The sequence below is a fragment of the Abramis brama genome, assembly GCF_963993115.1.
Source record: "Abramis brama genome assembly, chromosome: 6".
Classification (NCBI taxonomy): Eukaryota; Metazoa; Chordata; class Actinopteri; order Cypriniformes; family Leuciscidae; genus Abramis; species Abramis brama.
In genome coordinates this window covers 16,422,856-16,435,612 of record NC_139968.1, presented here as the reverse complement: position 1 = coordinate 16,435,612, position 12,757 = coordinate 16,422,856, and the positions used below count along the sequence as shown (strand labels likewise).

Sequence of the window (12,757 nt, the reverse complement as noted above, 5' to 3'; positions counted from 1 at the left end):
AGGCAACATACAGGCTTTCAGCATTAGAAACTCTTAAAACATTGCCAAACATAATTTTATTAAAAGTTGATTTTTTTATTTTATTTTTTTTTAGTAAAATTTGTGAAAACGTTCATTATGCCACAGTGTTTATTGTAGTTTGTGTTTTCTCTGCGTTAAAGCGGGCGCTAATGCAGAAATTAGTGTAAATATAATTTTTACAGCAAATTTTCCTTTAGGTCAACTACTGTCAGTTTGAAGAGAATCTTCCTGATCATGTTATCTAAAGTCTAAATTTTAATAGCAACTTACCTGAATAATAAGCCTCATTTTTCCACAAAGAAGTACACCGTCCAGCAGCCAATTCTAAAGATTTCATTGGTTATTACAGAGTGCTAATTGCATACACAAAGCCGAAACAAAAACTAACCCTGTGACCGTACCCTAAACCCATCCTTAACCTTTGAATGTGTTGGAAGTGAATTCTGAAAGAAAGCATTACTGTCTGTCGTGTTTGAATTCATACATTCATAATAAATACTTATTTTGTATAAGTAATTACTTTGTGACCGCTAAAAAAGTATGTTCTATATAGTATGACTGTAATCACCATGCTGTCATTATCACATGACCTACCAGACCTGCCTGTGTGGCTTCACTGCCATTCACAAATCCTCTCCCGTGGCCTCATGGGATAGCAAAGTGTCCATCGAATGCACACTTCAAAATCTCCTGAAATAGTAATCATCCAGGTACTTTTCACCTACTGTTTTATGAGCACTGTGAATACGAACATACTTCTTTTGTGACATACTGTTTGCCGCCTACTATATAGTAGGGAAGTATGCGATTTTGGATGCAGCCTATATAGACATTTTTTTTAACAGTTGCAAACTACATTCCTCATCAATTCTGGTACACTAGACAGTATGCGATTTCTGACGCAGTCATCCATTTAAATGCAAGAGGCATCTTAATGCAACTCTCTCGCCCCCTTGTGTTTTGGAGTTTGTTACCATGATTGCTATGATCAAATCAATAAACTAAGTTCAATTCTCAATGTTTGAAAGTAAAAAAAAAAAAAAAAAAAAACCTGACACACTTTTCAGTATGGAAGAGTTTATTTTTTGGTAAATGACGACTAATTGCTGACCATAAGAAGACTGATATATGTGTGAATAATTTAAACTTCTAATCTTTTTCAGACCTCACTGCCCGAGTCGGAGTCACTGTAATCTGCAACCAGAGACTTTCCAGCACACGAGTCAATGGCGTTGGCCTCCTCTGATGTGGTTCCTTCACGAGTCTCTGTAGTGCAGCTGTGAGTGTTTGTGTCCTTGCTCGCATTATTTGTGAGAGGAGAAGATGAGTCCCTGGGGTTTATGTCCACAGCTGCTGGGTTAGTGTCGGGAGACGACGAGTTGGAGTTCATAATATTAGCGCTTTCAGTCTTGCCATTTTCGGACTTCCTGCGTACCAGAATGTGTGGGCTGGGAATAGTCGAGCTGAGTGCTTTAGCCATGGCTGCTCCTCGACCCTGCTGGCCTAACTTTAACAAGAGGCTTCCGGCAGCTCCCCCTGCAGCTGAAGACGTGGGACTGAACCAGGAACGAGTCGATATCTGTTTCCTTTTCGACTGCTGACCCTCATCATATGCTGGAAGAGAAAAAGATTTATCCAGATCAATATATGTATAGATTTATCCATTATAAGCAATAAAAGTTGAACAAAAAGTACAAATAGTAAAAATCAATTAAAAGATTAATATATATACAAATAAAAAATCTAATTAAACAGATATAATACATAGATTTTTGACTTGAAAAGAGAGCAGGTTCACTCACAGTCTGGAATCTGAAGGGTGAGTAGTGAGGCGAGCTTCTTATCTTCTTCTCTCTCGGGTAATAACGGGATGGACAGGCCAGTCCTCATTCGCACTGCATTGTCTTTTTCCACCTCCTCGGCAATCACTTTCTTCTCAGACTGTATTTGCAAACCAGGAATAGGTTAACGTGGCAAATCTTTCATGGCAGATGCATATCTGATGCAGCGGGCAACGTGTAACCCACCCTGAACTTCCTGCGGAGGACGCTGTTCAGCTGAAAATCATCCTTCCAGCTGGACTGGTGATCTTGAAGCTCATTGAGAGACGGGATGGCGGCACGTAGCTTTTCCTTATCCTTTCCTCCATGATCTAATTTATACATGGCATCTGTCTCCAGCTTCTCTTTCTCACTGTGCTCTATAGGGGAAAACAGCACACTGAGCCTAAATATCTTGATGACTGTCATACAATTAACTGTAATTAATTACTCAAATGCCTTTTTCTTTAAATCAATATTAAAATATTTGTAATAAATAATATTGAAAATATGGGTGGACGGACAGATAGACAAAGACAGACAAATAGATTAGCTCATAGACAGAGATGGATGGACAGACAGATCGAGACAGACAGACGGATAGATTTACAGACAGACATAGATCAGACAGAAAGTATATAGAGACAGACAGACAGACATATAGAGACAGACAGACAGACATATAGAGACAGACAGACAGACATATAGAGACAGACAGACAGATATATAGACAGACAGATATATAGAGACAGACAGACAGACATATAGAGATAGACAGACAGACATATAGAGACAGACAGACAGATATATAGACAGACAGACAGACAGATATATAGACAGACAGACAGACAGATATATATAGAGAGAGACAGATATAGAGAGAGACAGACAGACAGATATATATAGAGAGAGACAGATATAGAGAGAGACAGACAGATATATAGACAGACAGACAGATATATAGACAGACAGACAGACAGATATATATAGAGAGAGACAGATATAGAGAGAGACAGACAGACAGATATATAGACAGACAGACAGATATATAGAAAGACAGACAGACAGATATATAGAGACAGACAGACATATAGAGACAGACAGACAGATATATAGAAAGACAGACAGACAGATATATAGAGACAGACAGACAGATATATATAGAGAGAGACAGATATAGAGAGAGACAGACAGACAGATATATAGACAGACAGACAGATATATAGACAGACAGACATATAGAGACAGACAGACAGATATATATATAGAGAGAGAGACAGACAGATATATACAGACAGACAGACAGATATATAGAGACAGACAGACAGATATATAGAGACAGACAGACAGACATATAGAGACAGACAGATATATAGAGACAGACAGACAGACAGACAGATATATAGAGACAGACAGACAGATATATAGAGACAGACAGACAGACATATAGAGACAGACAGATATATAGAGACAGACAGACAGATATATATATAGAGAGAGACAGATATATAGACAGATAGACAGACAGATATATAGAGACAGATAGACAGACAGATATATAGAGACAGATAGACAGACAGATATATAGAGACAGATAGACAGACAGATATATAGAGACAGACAGACAGATATATATATATATATATATAGAGAGAGAGACAGACAGATATATAGACAGACAGACAGATATATAGAGAGACAGACAGACAGACAGACATAGAGACAGACAGATATATAGACAGACAGACAGACAGATATATATAGACAGACAGACAGATATATAGACAGACAGACAGACAGATATATAGACAGACAGACAGACAGATATATATAGACAGACAGACAGATATATAGAGACAGACAGACAGACAGATATATAGAGACAGACAGACAGTTATATAGAGACAGACAGACAGAGTTTCGCACCAGTAGTGAGTATCTGCTCATTCTCAGCCATGTCCCATCTTTCTTCCTTCCTTTGGGCTCCACTCACAATGACATAATCACAGGTGGCCGGGTCTGTCTGCATCTCTATGTAGTTCACACACAGATGGCACTTCATCTTGAACCTGTGGTACACACAAACCTACAGGTTAACACATGCTGCCTCGTGGCATACGAAACTGAACAGTAAGAGATCAGACGACATATCACCTGTATATCGGAGTTGTGTAGTAATTTCCCACTTTCGACTTCTCTGCATTGTATCGAACCCCTTTAAAGACAAAACAAATTAGACATCCTGTTAGACAAAATATCTATGTTCAGAATGGAATATTGAGTCAAGAAGAAATCAGGGTAATTCATCACACTAGAAATAGAAAATCAAGTTGGAGACAGGATTGCATTGTGATAAACTATGTACAATTTACATACTATATACTACAGAAATAGTACGAGTAGTACAGCGTTATGCACAACTTCAGAGTCGTACCCATGCCGATATGATTCTTACAGCCATCACACCAAATATTATAAGGCATCTCAAATCTGTAAACACAAAAGACAATCATCACATGTGAATAAAAAAACAGTGACAGATATTGTTTAGTGAAAATGTGTATTACCGGATGATGAGGATGCCCTGAGACAGTTTCCTGGCCCTCTCCCGCAGCGGGTGACTTTTCCTGTAGCCGTTGATGGAGCCATGCTGTTATGAGATACATATGTCAAGAAAATCATTTTTAATATACAAGCTTTCACACAGTCTTGAAAGACAGAACCCAGAAAAATTGTTGTTCTCACCTTGGCTGGATCGAAATCCGGAGGATAGTACTTGTTCACTCCTTTACGTTCACCCTAAAACAGAGAACAAGCATTAAAATAATCTTTTCTTTTTTTGAACCAGTGTGTTATTGTGTGTTATTGTTAACTAAAACTATTAAAAATGGTTTTCTGAAATAAAATATAAATTAAATGAAAAACTTAGTTAAAAGTTTAAGCTGAAGTGCCAAAATGACAAAAAATAAACCTGAAATTAATATTAATTAAAGCTTATTAATATTTAATTAAAATGAAACTAAAATTAATAAAATAAAAAAATAAATCACATAAAAATGACTAAAACGTTAACTAAAATTTAAAACAATTTATAAAAATAAAAGCAACTTCAAAATATTAATAGATAGTAATATTTAAATAATACTTAAAAATATGGTCCATACCATTTTTTCTGGTTTAGATCAGCTCCAGATTTAGTATCAATCAGAATACAACTGCAGAAAAGAACATGGTAGAGAAAAACATTATTATAAATCATAAATATAGTGTTTCAGACTCTTATAAGTTACATGTATCGCCTTAACGCTGACAAAAATAATACATTGTTTCATGGACATGATGTATCAAAGTACCGTGGTAATACTGTCACTCCAGTACTTTTACAGGACTAATTAAATTGCCAGAGCAAAAATTAAAACGTGTTATAATTACAATAAAACGCAAATTAACTGTAGTTGTCAGCTGATACACGATATGTCTTAAAATAACCAAAAACCAGCCGACTAATATCAAACAACAACCACTGCGGGAACTTTATGCTATTTACACTACTAATACACGTAGAAACATATGAACATTATAAATTAGATGAAAATAATGTCCTGCGTTAAAATACTGACCAAACAACCGTCTGCGTAAACAGCGTCTGGGTTTCCTTGTCGTCGTCGCCTCGCGTCACTCTAGAGCTGAGAGTCCCGATAGCGCCACCTGTTGAGCGGAGGACGCGACGCGACGCGCTGCACAGGTAACTCAAAATCTCCAAAAAGTTTATTTAAATTTATAAAATGTAAGGTTATCATATAAATAAAATATACTCGGACAACGGGGGAACCCTCTGAGATGGAAAAATCCGTTGTGAGTCAATCGTGAGGCGTAAATAACATCCTGTCGTCTGTTGGCTCACATTCACTCGGAATAACCATGCCATGTTTGCCAGTTGGGATTTCGCTTCCAGGTGGGCATTTTCCCGCCAGTGAGGGGTAATGGAACATCTCTGGAGTTTATTTTTTGTGCATGTGTAGCCAGATGGTCAGAAAAACTTGGACATGTAAGGGTTTTTCCAATCTTAGGCATGGAAACATACATGAGATGAGACAAATAGGCTAAATACCATTTTGAAAAGAAAAAAAAATACCTTTGGAGTTCAATGTGCCCTGCTGGTCCAGTGTGATGGAGGGATGTTGAGAAAGGTGTGAGTGGATGAGAAGTGATGGAGGAGGCTCTAGTGCGCTGGTCAGATTTACAGCACAAACAGCCCTTGTCTGGCGAGTTTGAGATTCCCCACTAATTCCCACAGAATACTTCCCAATACTGGAACGCTGCTCTTGCATTCCTGCCCGGAGCAGACGAGCCCTATATGGGCCGGCCTGGAGACCCGCCGGAGAAGGAATGCAACACAACTCTGGTATAAGGTCATCCATACCTTAAACACCCCTGAGAAATGCCCCTGATCTAACACACGATACACCTGAGCAGCATATAGACACATTTTATTCTGTTTATAGTCATTTAGTTTGCGCTCTTGGGAACCAGGTGTTTGCCAACAGGCGCATATGAGAAAAACATTTCAAGTTGCATTATTCACTCATACATGAACACAACGATATCATATACAGTAAGCTTCTAAAATGTGTTACAAATCACAGTTTCACTGTAATAACATAAAATTAATTATTATTTAAAAGAATACTTTACAGACCACATTGGATCAAGTAGAGCTATTGTGATTCATTAATATTGTGTTGTTTTGCATCCATCTTCCCTAAGAATTATCTTATCAGAAAACAAAAGTATGAGGAATGCTGAGAGACTATGTACTTTTTTTAAGACTAAATCCATGAGTGCATGCATAGGTGAGCTCTTGTGATTTGTACCAGACAGACAAAGCTCTTTTCCGTGGGTCCACACCTCCCTTCCATGTCACTGTGTGTTTTACAGTGTGTGAGTGAGACTGTTTTTCCCTCTGTGACTTTGATATGAGATTCCTGCCTGACTCAGACTGCCTCGGATTCCTGAGAGGGTCTTTCAGGACATGCCAGAAGGGTTACCGTATCCCGACTGTACTTCCGTTAATAGGGTATGCTTTTGGTGCATAAATCCCATGTGTTTTTTTTTTTTTGGGGTGAGACCTACTTAATAGTTTGATCAACTATTATCTTATAGTCTCAGCCTCAGATGTCACACCCATGGACTGTTGGCTGAAGGTCTGATGCATAAAGGCACACAAAATCCTCTGATTGGTTGAATTCTACAGAATTTCCAGGAGACGTGTGTGTCGTGTTCTTTAACGGTCCACCGAGAAACAAAGCCGTTGTGATGCCAAACCCCCTTATGGAAGATGAAAGTCATTGTGTTTACAACTGTGACAATGAGCGCTTATCTGGATCAACTAAACAATGGATTTTAACAATTAGTGAAGACTCTTTAAAAGAAGTCCGAAAACTTCCCTTGAGGCACTTATAGTGAACGACTGGCTTCACACCGGTCTGTTATTGTTGGAACATTAAATTCACATTTTCATGCCCCTAATCATGACGCTGAACAAACTTCTGCCATCAGTCTGAAGGTCTGGCTACGCAAGACTAATTATCTTACAGAAATTAGCATCGAAAGTAGCTACTAAGTATGAGAATTGGCTACTTTTAAACGCATCAAATGTCTGCACACATTTTACGAGGTGGCGATTTCGTATGAATTTATATATTGTGATTTGGACGGAAACTTATAATTAAAAAAACGTAAGCATGAAACCTAACCATTGGGCCTAAGCAAATTGTACGAATACATGCAAATGAGACTGTATGAAATCATACGAATTAGCCACAAATGTAAAACACTTGGCTGTCCAACAACTAAAATATGTCATGATTTTGATGTAATCTGTTAAATTATGCCACCTCGGGTGTGCATTTTCTTCCCTAATAATTCAACGGCCCGTCGTCAGTTCCTTACTTAATTACTGAAAGCATAACATTTAACATTTGCCTTCTGTATTCCATCCTGTAACTGCTGATTGATTATTTTTCTTCAAAAATATTATTTCCCCTAAAATGCCACAAACAAAACAATCCATAAAGTTGTGACATCTAAGCAGTGAAATCAATTAGACTCTAAAGCAGGATAAGAAAAATCCAATCCAAATTTAATACAAAATGTAGTGTTAACTGCATTCAAGTTCAGCACTGTTTCCTTAGTTATTGTTAAAAAATGTCTTAATTTATAGGACATGTAAATTGATCATAACTACAAAAGAACATTAAGTTGCAAACTAGCTATAGCGCCTACTGAGTGACAACGTAATTTAGGCTAAATTTGCAACCCTGTTACCTATTCTGGCATATAATGTGTGTATATATATATATATATATATATATATACTTTTATTTTTATGTTTATTTATCATGTGCATGCTAAAAAATAAAGTCCTCTTGGTGAAAAATGTGTTTGGATAACAGGGTTGGAAAAAAATGCAAACCCAATATATATTGAATAGAACCCAGCTCATTTCATATTTTGACCATATTTTTGAAAAGGAAAAAAGATCTAATGTTTTTCAGGCTCAGTTTTGTAGTGTAAAGTGCCATGCATATCCTCCTCATTTTCACTTCTTCATCATCTTCTTTATTTCAGCTTTATTCAATGATGGAATCATACATATCTCTGGGAGGACAAACAGGAGTAAGGAAAGGGTAATAAACCGAAGCAAAAAGCAATATATCATACTTTTGCTGTTTTGGCGAGACAAATAGCTAATATATTCCAAATTCATTCCCTCTTACGGATCTAATTCACTCTTTCTCCTTTGCGTGTCTGGGGACACAGCAGACCTGAACGCTGCGTGTTCACTCTGGTCTGGATGAAGACGTCCAGTTTTAACAAGGTTGTAAGGAGGTTTGAGCCAACAGCATGGCAGCAGCACCAGTGGAAACTGATCTCACTGTAATCTTCGTCATGATGGATGGGTTAAAAAGAGTTCTGGATAAAAACAGACTAGCTGAGAAGAGATTTCTGTGGAAGTCTCCCTGAAAAGCAGATTGTTATATGGTCCTGTGTCAGATTTAAACTGCCCGACGATTGGCTGAAATCCTTTTCCATTGATCTCATTTTAATATTGATGGATGTCTGACTGGAAAACATTCCAAACTGCACACAATCCAAACTCTTAGGTATTTTTCTTAAATATAACTGCACTCAATAAGAATTGGCATTATCCTCAGACTAAAATTCAATTTATTTAAAGGATTTAGCTACATTTTATAAAACCACCATAGACATATATTTGCATTAAATTATATCTGCAAAGCATGGCTTTCTGATAAAGCTTGGTTATTTTTTTCTGTTTATACCCATGAACTTTAAAGTTTAGGTAACATCCTCAGCATTAGTAGTTTAAGCACTGGAGAACCACATGGAATACAACATACCGTAATTACAATAAGGTAAGAAAATATTCGAACAGTGGAGTTTAAAAGATTTAGAATAAAGAGACTTAATGTAACCTCAACCCTACATCTTAGCTCCTTTTATTACAAATATTCTGTCAAAATTACTACATCTGTGCACAGAACAGTAACATAATTATAATAAGGAAAGAAAATATATGATTAGTGGAATTAAGTCTAAAAAACCATCAACCCTGTTGTCTCCTGTTTTTAATAGGGCACAATCTTAGAATGTCAACCCTGTTACCATGCATGATTTAAACAGTAAATGATTGCAAATATTTGTATTATTCCAGTATTAAATTCTCTTTTTAACAAGATCCCTTGAGTATGGTGAGCACAAAGCAAGGAATGTTAAATCAAACTCTAAAACTGTCAACCCTGTTGCCATCATAAAGCCCTTTTATTACAATAATCCTGTAAAAATTACATCTTTTCAATAAGTGAACATTCAAAGTCACGTTAATGTCTCCTGTTTTTAATAGGGCGTCAACCCTGTTACCATGCATGATTTTAAACAGTAAATGATTGCTAAAAATGAGATATTTGTATACTGGCTACCTCTCGCTGCTCGCATCAAGTTCAAGGCATTGACGCTTGCTTACAGATCTATCACAGGCTCAGCTCCCTCCTACTTTCACTCACTCCTACGAGTCTACATCCCTACCAGACGCCTACGATCGGTCAACGAGCGACGTCTTGTGGTTCCATCACAGAGAGCCACAAAATCACTTTCCAGAACATTCTCATTCACAGTTCCATGCTGGTGGAACGCTCTCCCCACCCTCATCCGGAATGCAGAATCCCTGACAACATTCAAAAGACAACTGAAAACCCATCTCTTCCGTGAGCACTTAACCTCATAAAAAAAATAAAAAAAAAACCTTCCCTTTCCCTTTAAAACCTCGCTTATCGGGCTTATGCTACTCTGAATAATGCCTGAACTTCGTATTTTGAGCACTTCTTGCGTTGTTTTTGCCTCCTCATGATGACTCGCTTAATTTAGTCCTATTTTGTAAGTCGCTTTGGATAAAAGCGTCTGCTAAATGACTAAATGTAAATGTAAATGTATAATTCCAGCATTAAATTCTCTTTTTAACAAGATCCCTTGAGTATCATAATGGTGAGCACAATTTAGCAAGGAATGTTAAATCAAACTGTAAAACTGTCAACCCCGTTACCATTATAACTCCCTTTTATTACAATAATTCTGTCAAAATTACATCCGCCTTTCAGAAAATGAACTCTTCAAAGGCATGTAAATATCTTCTGTTTTGTCAATAGAGGATGACGCTTAGAATATCAACCCTGTTACAATCATTTTAAATAGTAAATGATTACTAAAAATTTGATTTCAGATTTCTATTTATCAGTATTAAAATCTCTTTCTGACAAAGAGCCCTGTATCATCATGGTGAGGTGAGCAAGTCTTACTGAACTGTAAAACTATCAACCCTGTTATCTTTTTAAAGTGCTGTATTTATTTATCCTTAGATTCCATAATGGAATGTATAAACACTGAAAGATGTTCTTTGTCTGGTAGAAGATTTAACAAAAAATTTGTTTTTATAGCTGAAGGTTAAGGTTGTCGGTTTAAGATCCACTTGCATACAGTGACCCAAAAAAGTATGTGGATGCTTGAAACACACTTAAAAAATGTTTTTTTGTTTATGTATTAAAAATTAATGTATTAAAAAGATTTCAAGCAATATATTTCACAAAAATAAGATTTTTAGAATCTACAAAAAATGTCTCTGAAAAGTGATGTTAGATCTGAGAAAAGCTCACGCATAATTTGTTTGCAAATGCAGCTTGGTTTGAAATTTCATTACCTAATGCAATTAAGTGACTTAAGCGTCCAAATATATTATGGTGCCGCTTTACTCATATAATACAAGACGGCTAAGATATCACTGCAAGTCATGCGCATTCACTTCTGCAGCACTGCAGGACTTCATGCCTTCATAGTTAAATAAGGAATGTAGATAGCGAGAGAAAAAAATCATATTTTAATAAAATCCCCAAATTTATGTATCTGAAGACAGCCATTATTCTTGGAATTTCCATTCAAATAACTTCTGTCATCTATTTAGTTTTTTTTAATTATGGGCCTTTCTTCCATCCTTCATGCAGTTAACCCTTTATTTTCCTTGTTCATCATATTGTATCAAATGTGTGTTAAAAAACCCTATTCCATGTGTTTCACCGGCTCAACCTCCATGATGACTACGCTAGTCAGACGTCCAACAGCTTTAAACAATTTACCCCCATTTTCCATACTCTCAGCCGCTCAGACTTAAAGAAATACCAGTGGCTTTCCAAACATTACATATGGTTGCCTCTAATCATAGCCACGAGTCCAGGTGAGAGAGTGAAGGGTTATTCCACCTCCCTCCCCTCCAGGCCGCACCCCATAATCCCCTCCGCCCCGCTTAGATCCCTATAAAAGAGACGGTGACTCTGGCGCATCTCAGCATCACCTGCGCTCTCATCCTGAAGAAGGAAAACCAGGCGAATAGACAAGAAGAACGATGCGTTCACTACTGAAGATCACCATTCTGCTGTTTTGCGTTCAAGCGGGAGAAGGACACTGGCTTAGAACGCTACTGGGTAAGCCTGGAGGTCATGACTTTTGAGGAGAGGGCAACTCAATTTCTGTAGATTTATTATAGGCTCACAATTGCCGTTGACTTTTTTTCTTCTGTGGAACACGAAGTTATTTCGAAAAAGAAAAAAATACAGTGGAAATCAATGGGTTCCAATACTATTGTTTGGACCCCATTGACTTTTAATGTATGGACAAAAAGGCATTTTCAGAAATTTTTTTAGTGCTACCATCATACATTTGACCTCAAATCAAGCTTTTTTGCTGAATAGAGATATGCTTTTTCTTTTCTAAGTTTGGCAACCACGAGTATTTATGTTTCGCTCTTTCTTTTTCAGACACGGACCTCCGTGACGAAGAGAGAAGAGGAGGTGATGGTGAGGAAAAGGAGGGTTCGGGGAGGGCGATTCGGTCGCCCCGCAGCGCTGAGTCCCCGTGTGCTCTGCACTCCATCCTGCTGCAGGTGCGGGACCTCGGGCTGGGATACGACTCGGATGAGACGGTGCTGTTCAAATACTGCAGCGGGACCTGCCCTCGCCTCGCCTCCAACCACGACCTCACGCTCACCAACCTCCTGCAGAGCGGCACCCTTCAATACACCGGCCACTGGCACCATCAGCCCTGCTGTCGCCCCACACACCACGAAGACATAGCCTTCCTCGACAACCTCCATCGCTGGCACAAAGTGGAGAAACTCTCCGCCGCTGCATGTGTGTGTATGGGGTAGAGACAGCCCAAATCTGGCTACTGTCTGCTTATCCTATTGGTTTAGAGACTGTACGAATAGTGCCTTGAATTTAAATAAAAGGCTGTTTAAGGTACTTTATTCAGGAAGAAATAATATGTATGTACTGAAATGTATTAAGTTG

The 12,757-nt window shown here is 37.8% G+C and overlaps 1 protein-coding gene across 1 annotated transcript; it reads right to left on the bottom strand.

Moving 5' to 3' along the window:
- Positions 1 to 340: 340 nt before the first annotated feature.
- On the bottom strand, positions 341 to 5,529 carry yju2b (YJU2 splicing factor homolog B). The gene is made up of 10 exons (XM_084117960.1): positions 5,462 to 5,529; positions 5,006 to 5,056; positions 4,587 to 4,640; positions 4,409 to 4,491; positions 4,276 to 4,331; positions 3,996 to 4,056; positions 3,768 to 3,910; positions 2,049 to 2,221; positions 1,824 to 1,962; positions 341 to 1,635 (listed from the first exon to the last, which is right to left on the bottom strand). The coding sequence occupies exons 2-10, from the start codon at positions 5,006 to 5,008 to the stop codon at positions 1,181 to 1,183; spliced, it is 1,167 nt and encodes a 388-aa protein (XP_083974086.1). The 5' UTR covers positions 5,009 to 5,056; positions 5,462 to 5,529; the 3' UTR covers positions 341 to 1,180.
- Positions 5,530 to 12,757: the final 7,228 nt, after the last annotated feature.

Bases quoted from the DNA above. Each gene is read 5' to 3' on its own strand.
- yju2b (XM_084117960.1), bottom strand. The intron at 2,222-3,767 runs GTGCGAAACTCT...TTTCCCCTATAG, and splicing joins TGAGCAGATACTCACTACTG to AGCACAGTGAGAAAGAGAAG. The intron at 1,963-2,048 runs GTGGGTTACACG...TTGCAAATACAG, and splicing joins TCCTCCGCAGGAAGTTCAGG to TCTGAGAAGAAAGTGATTGC.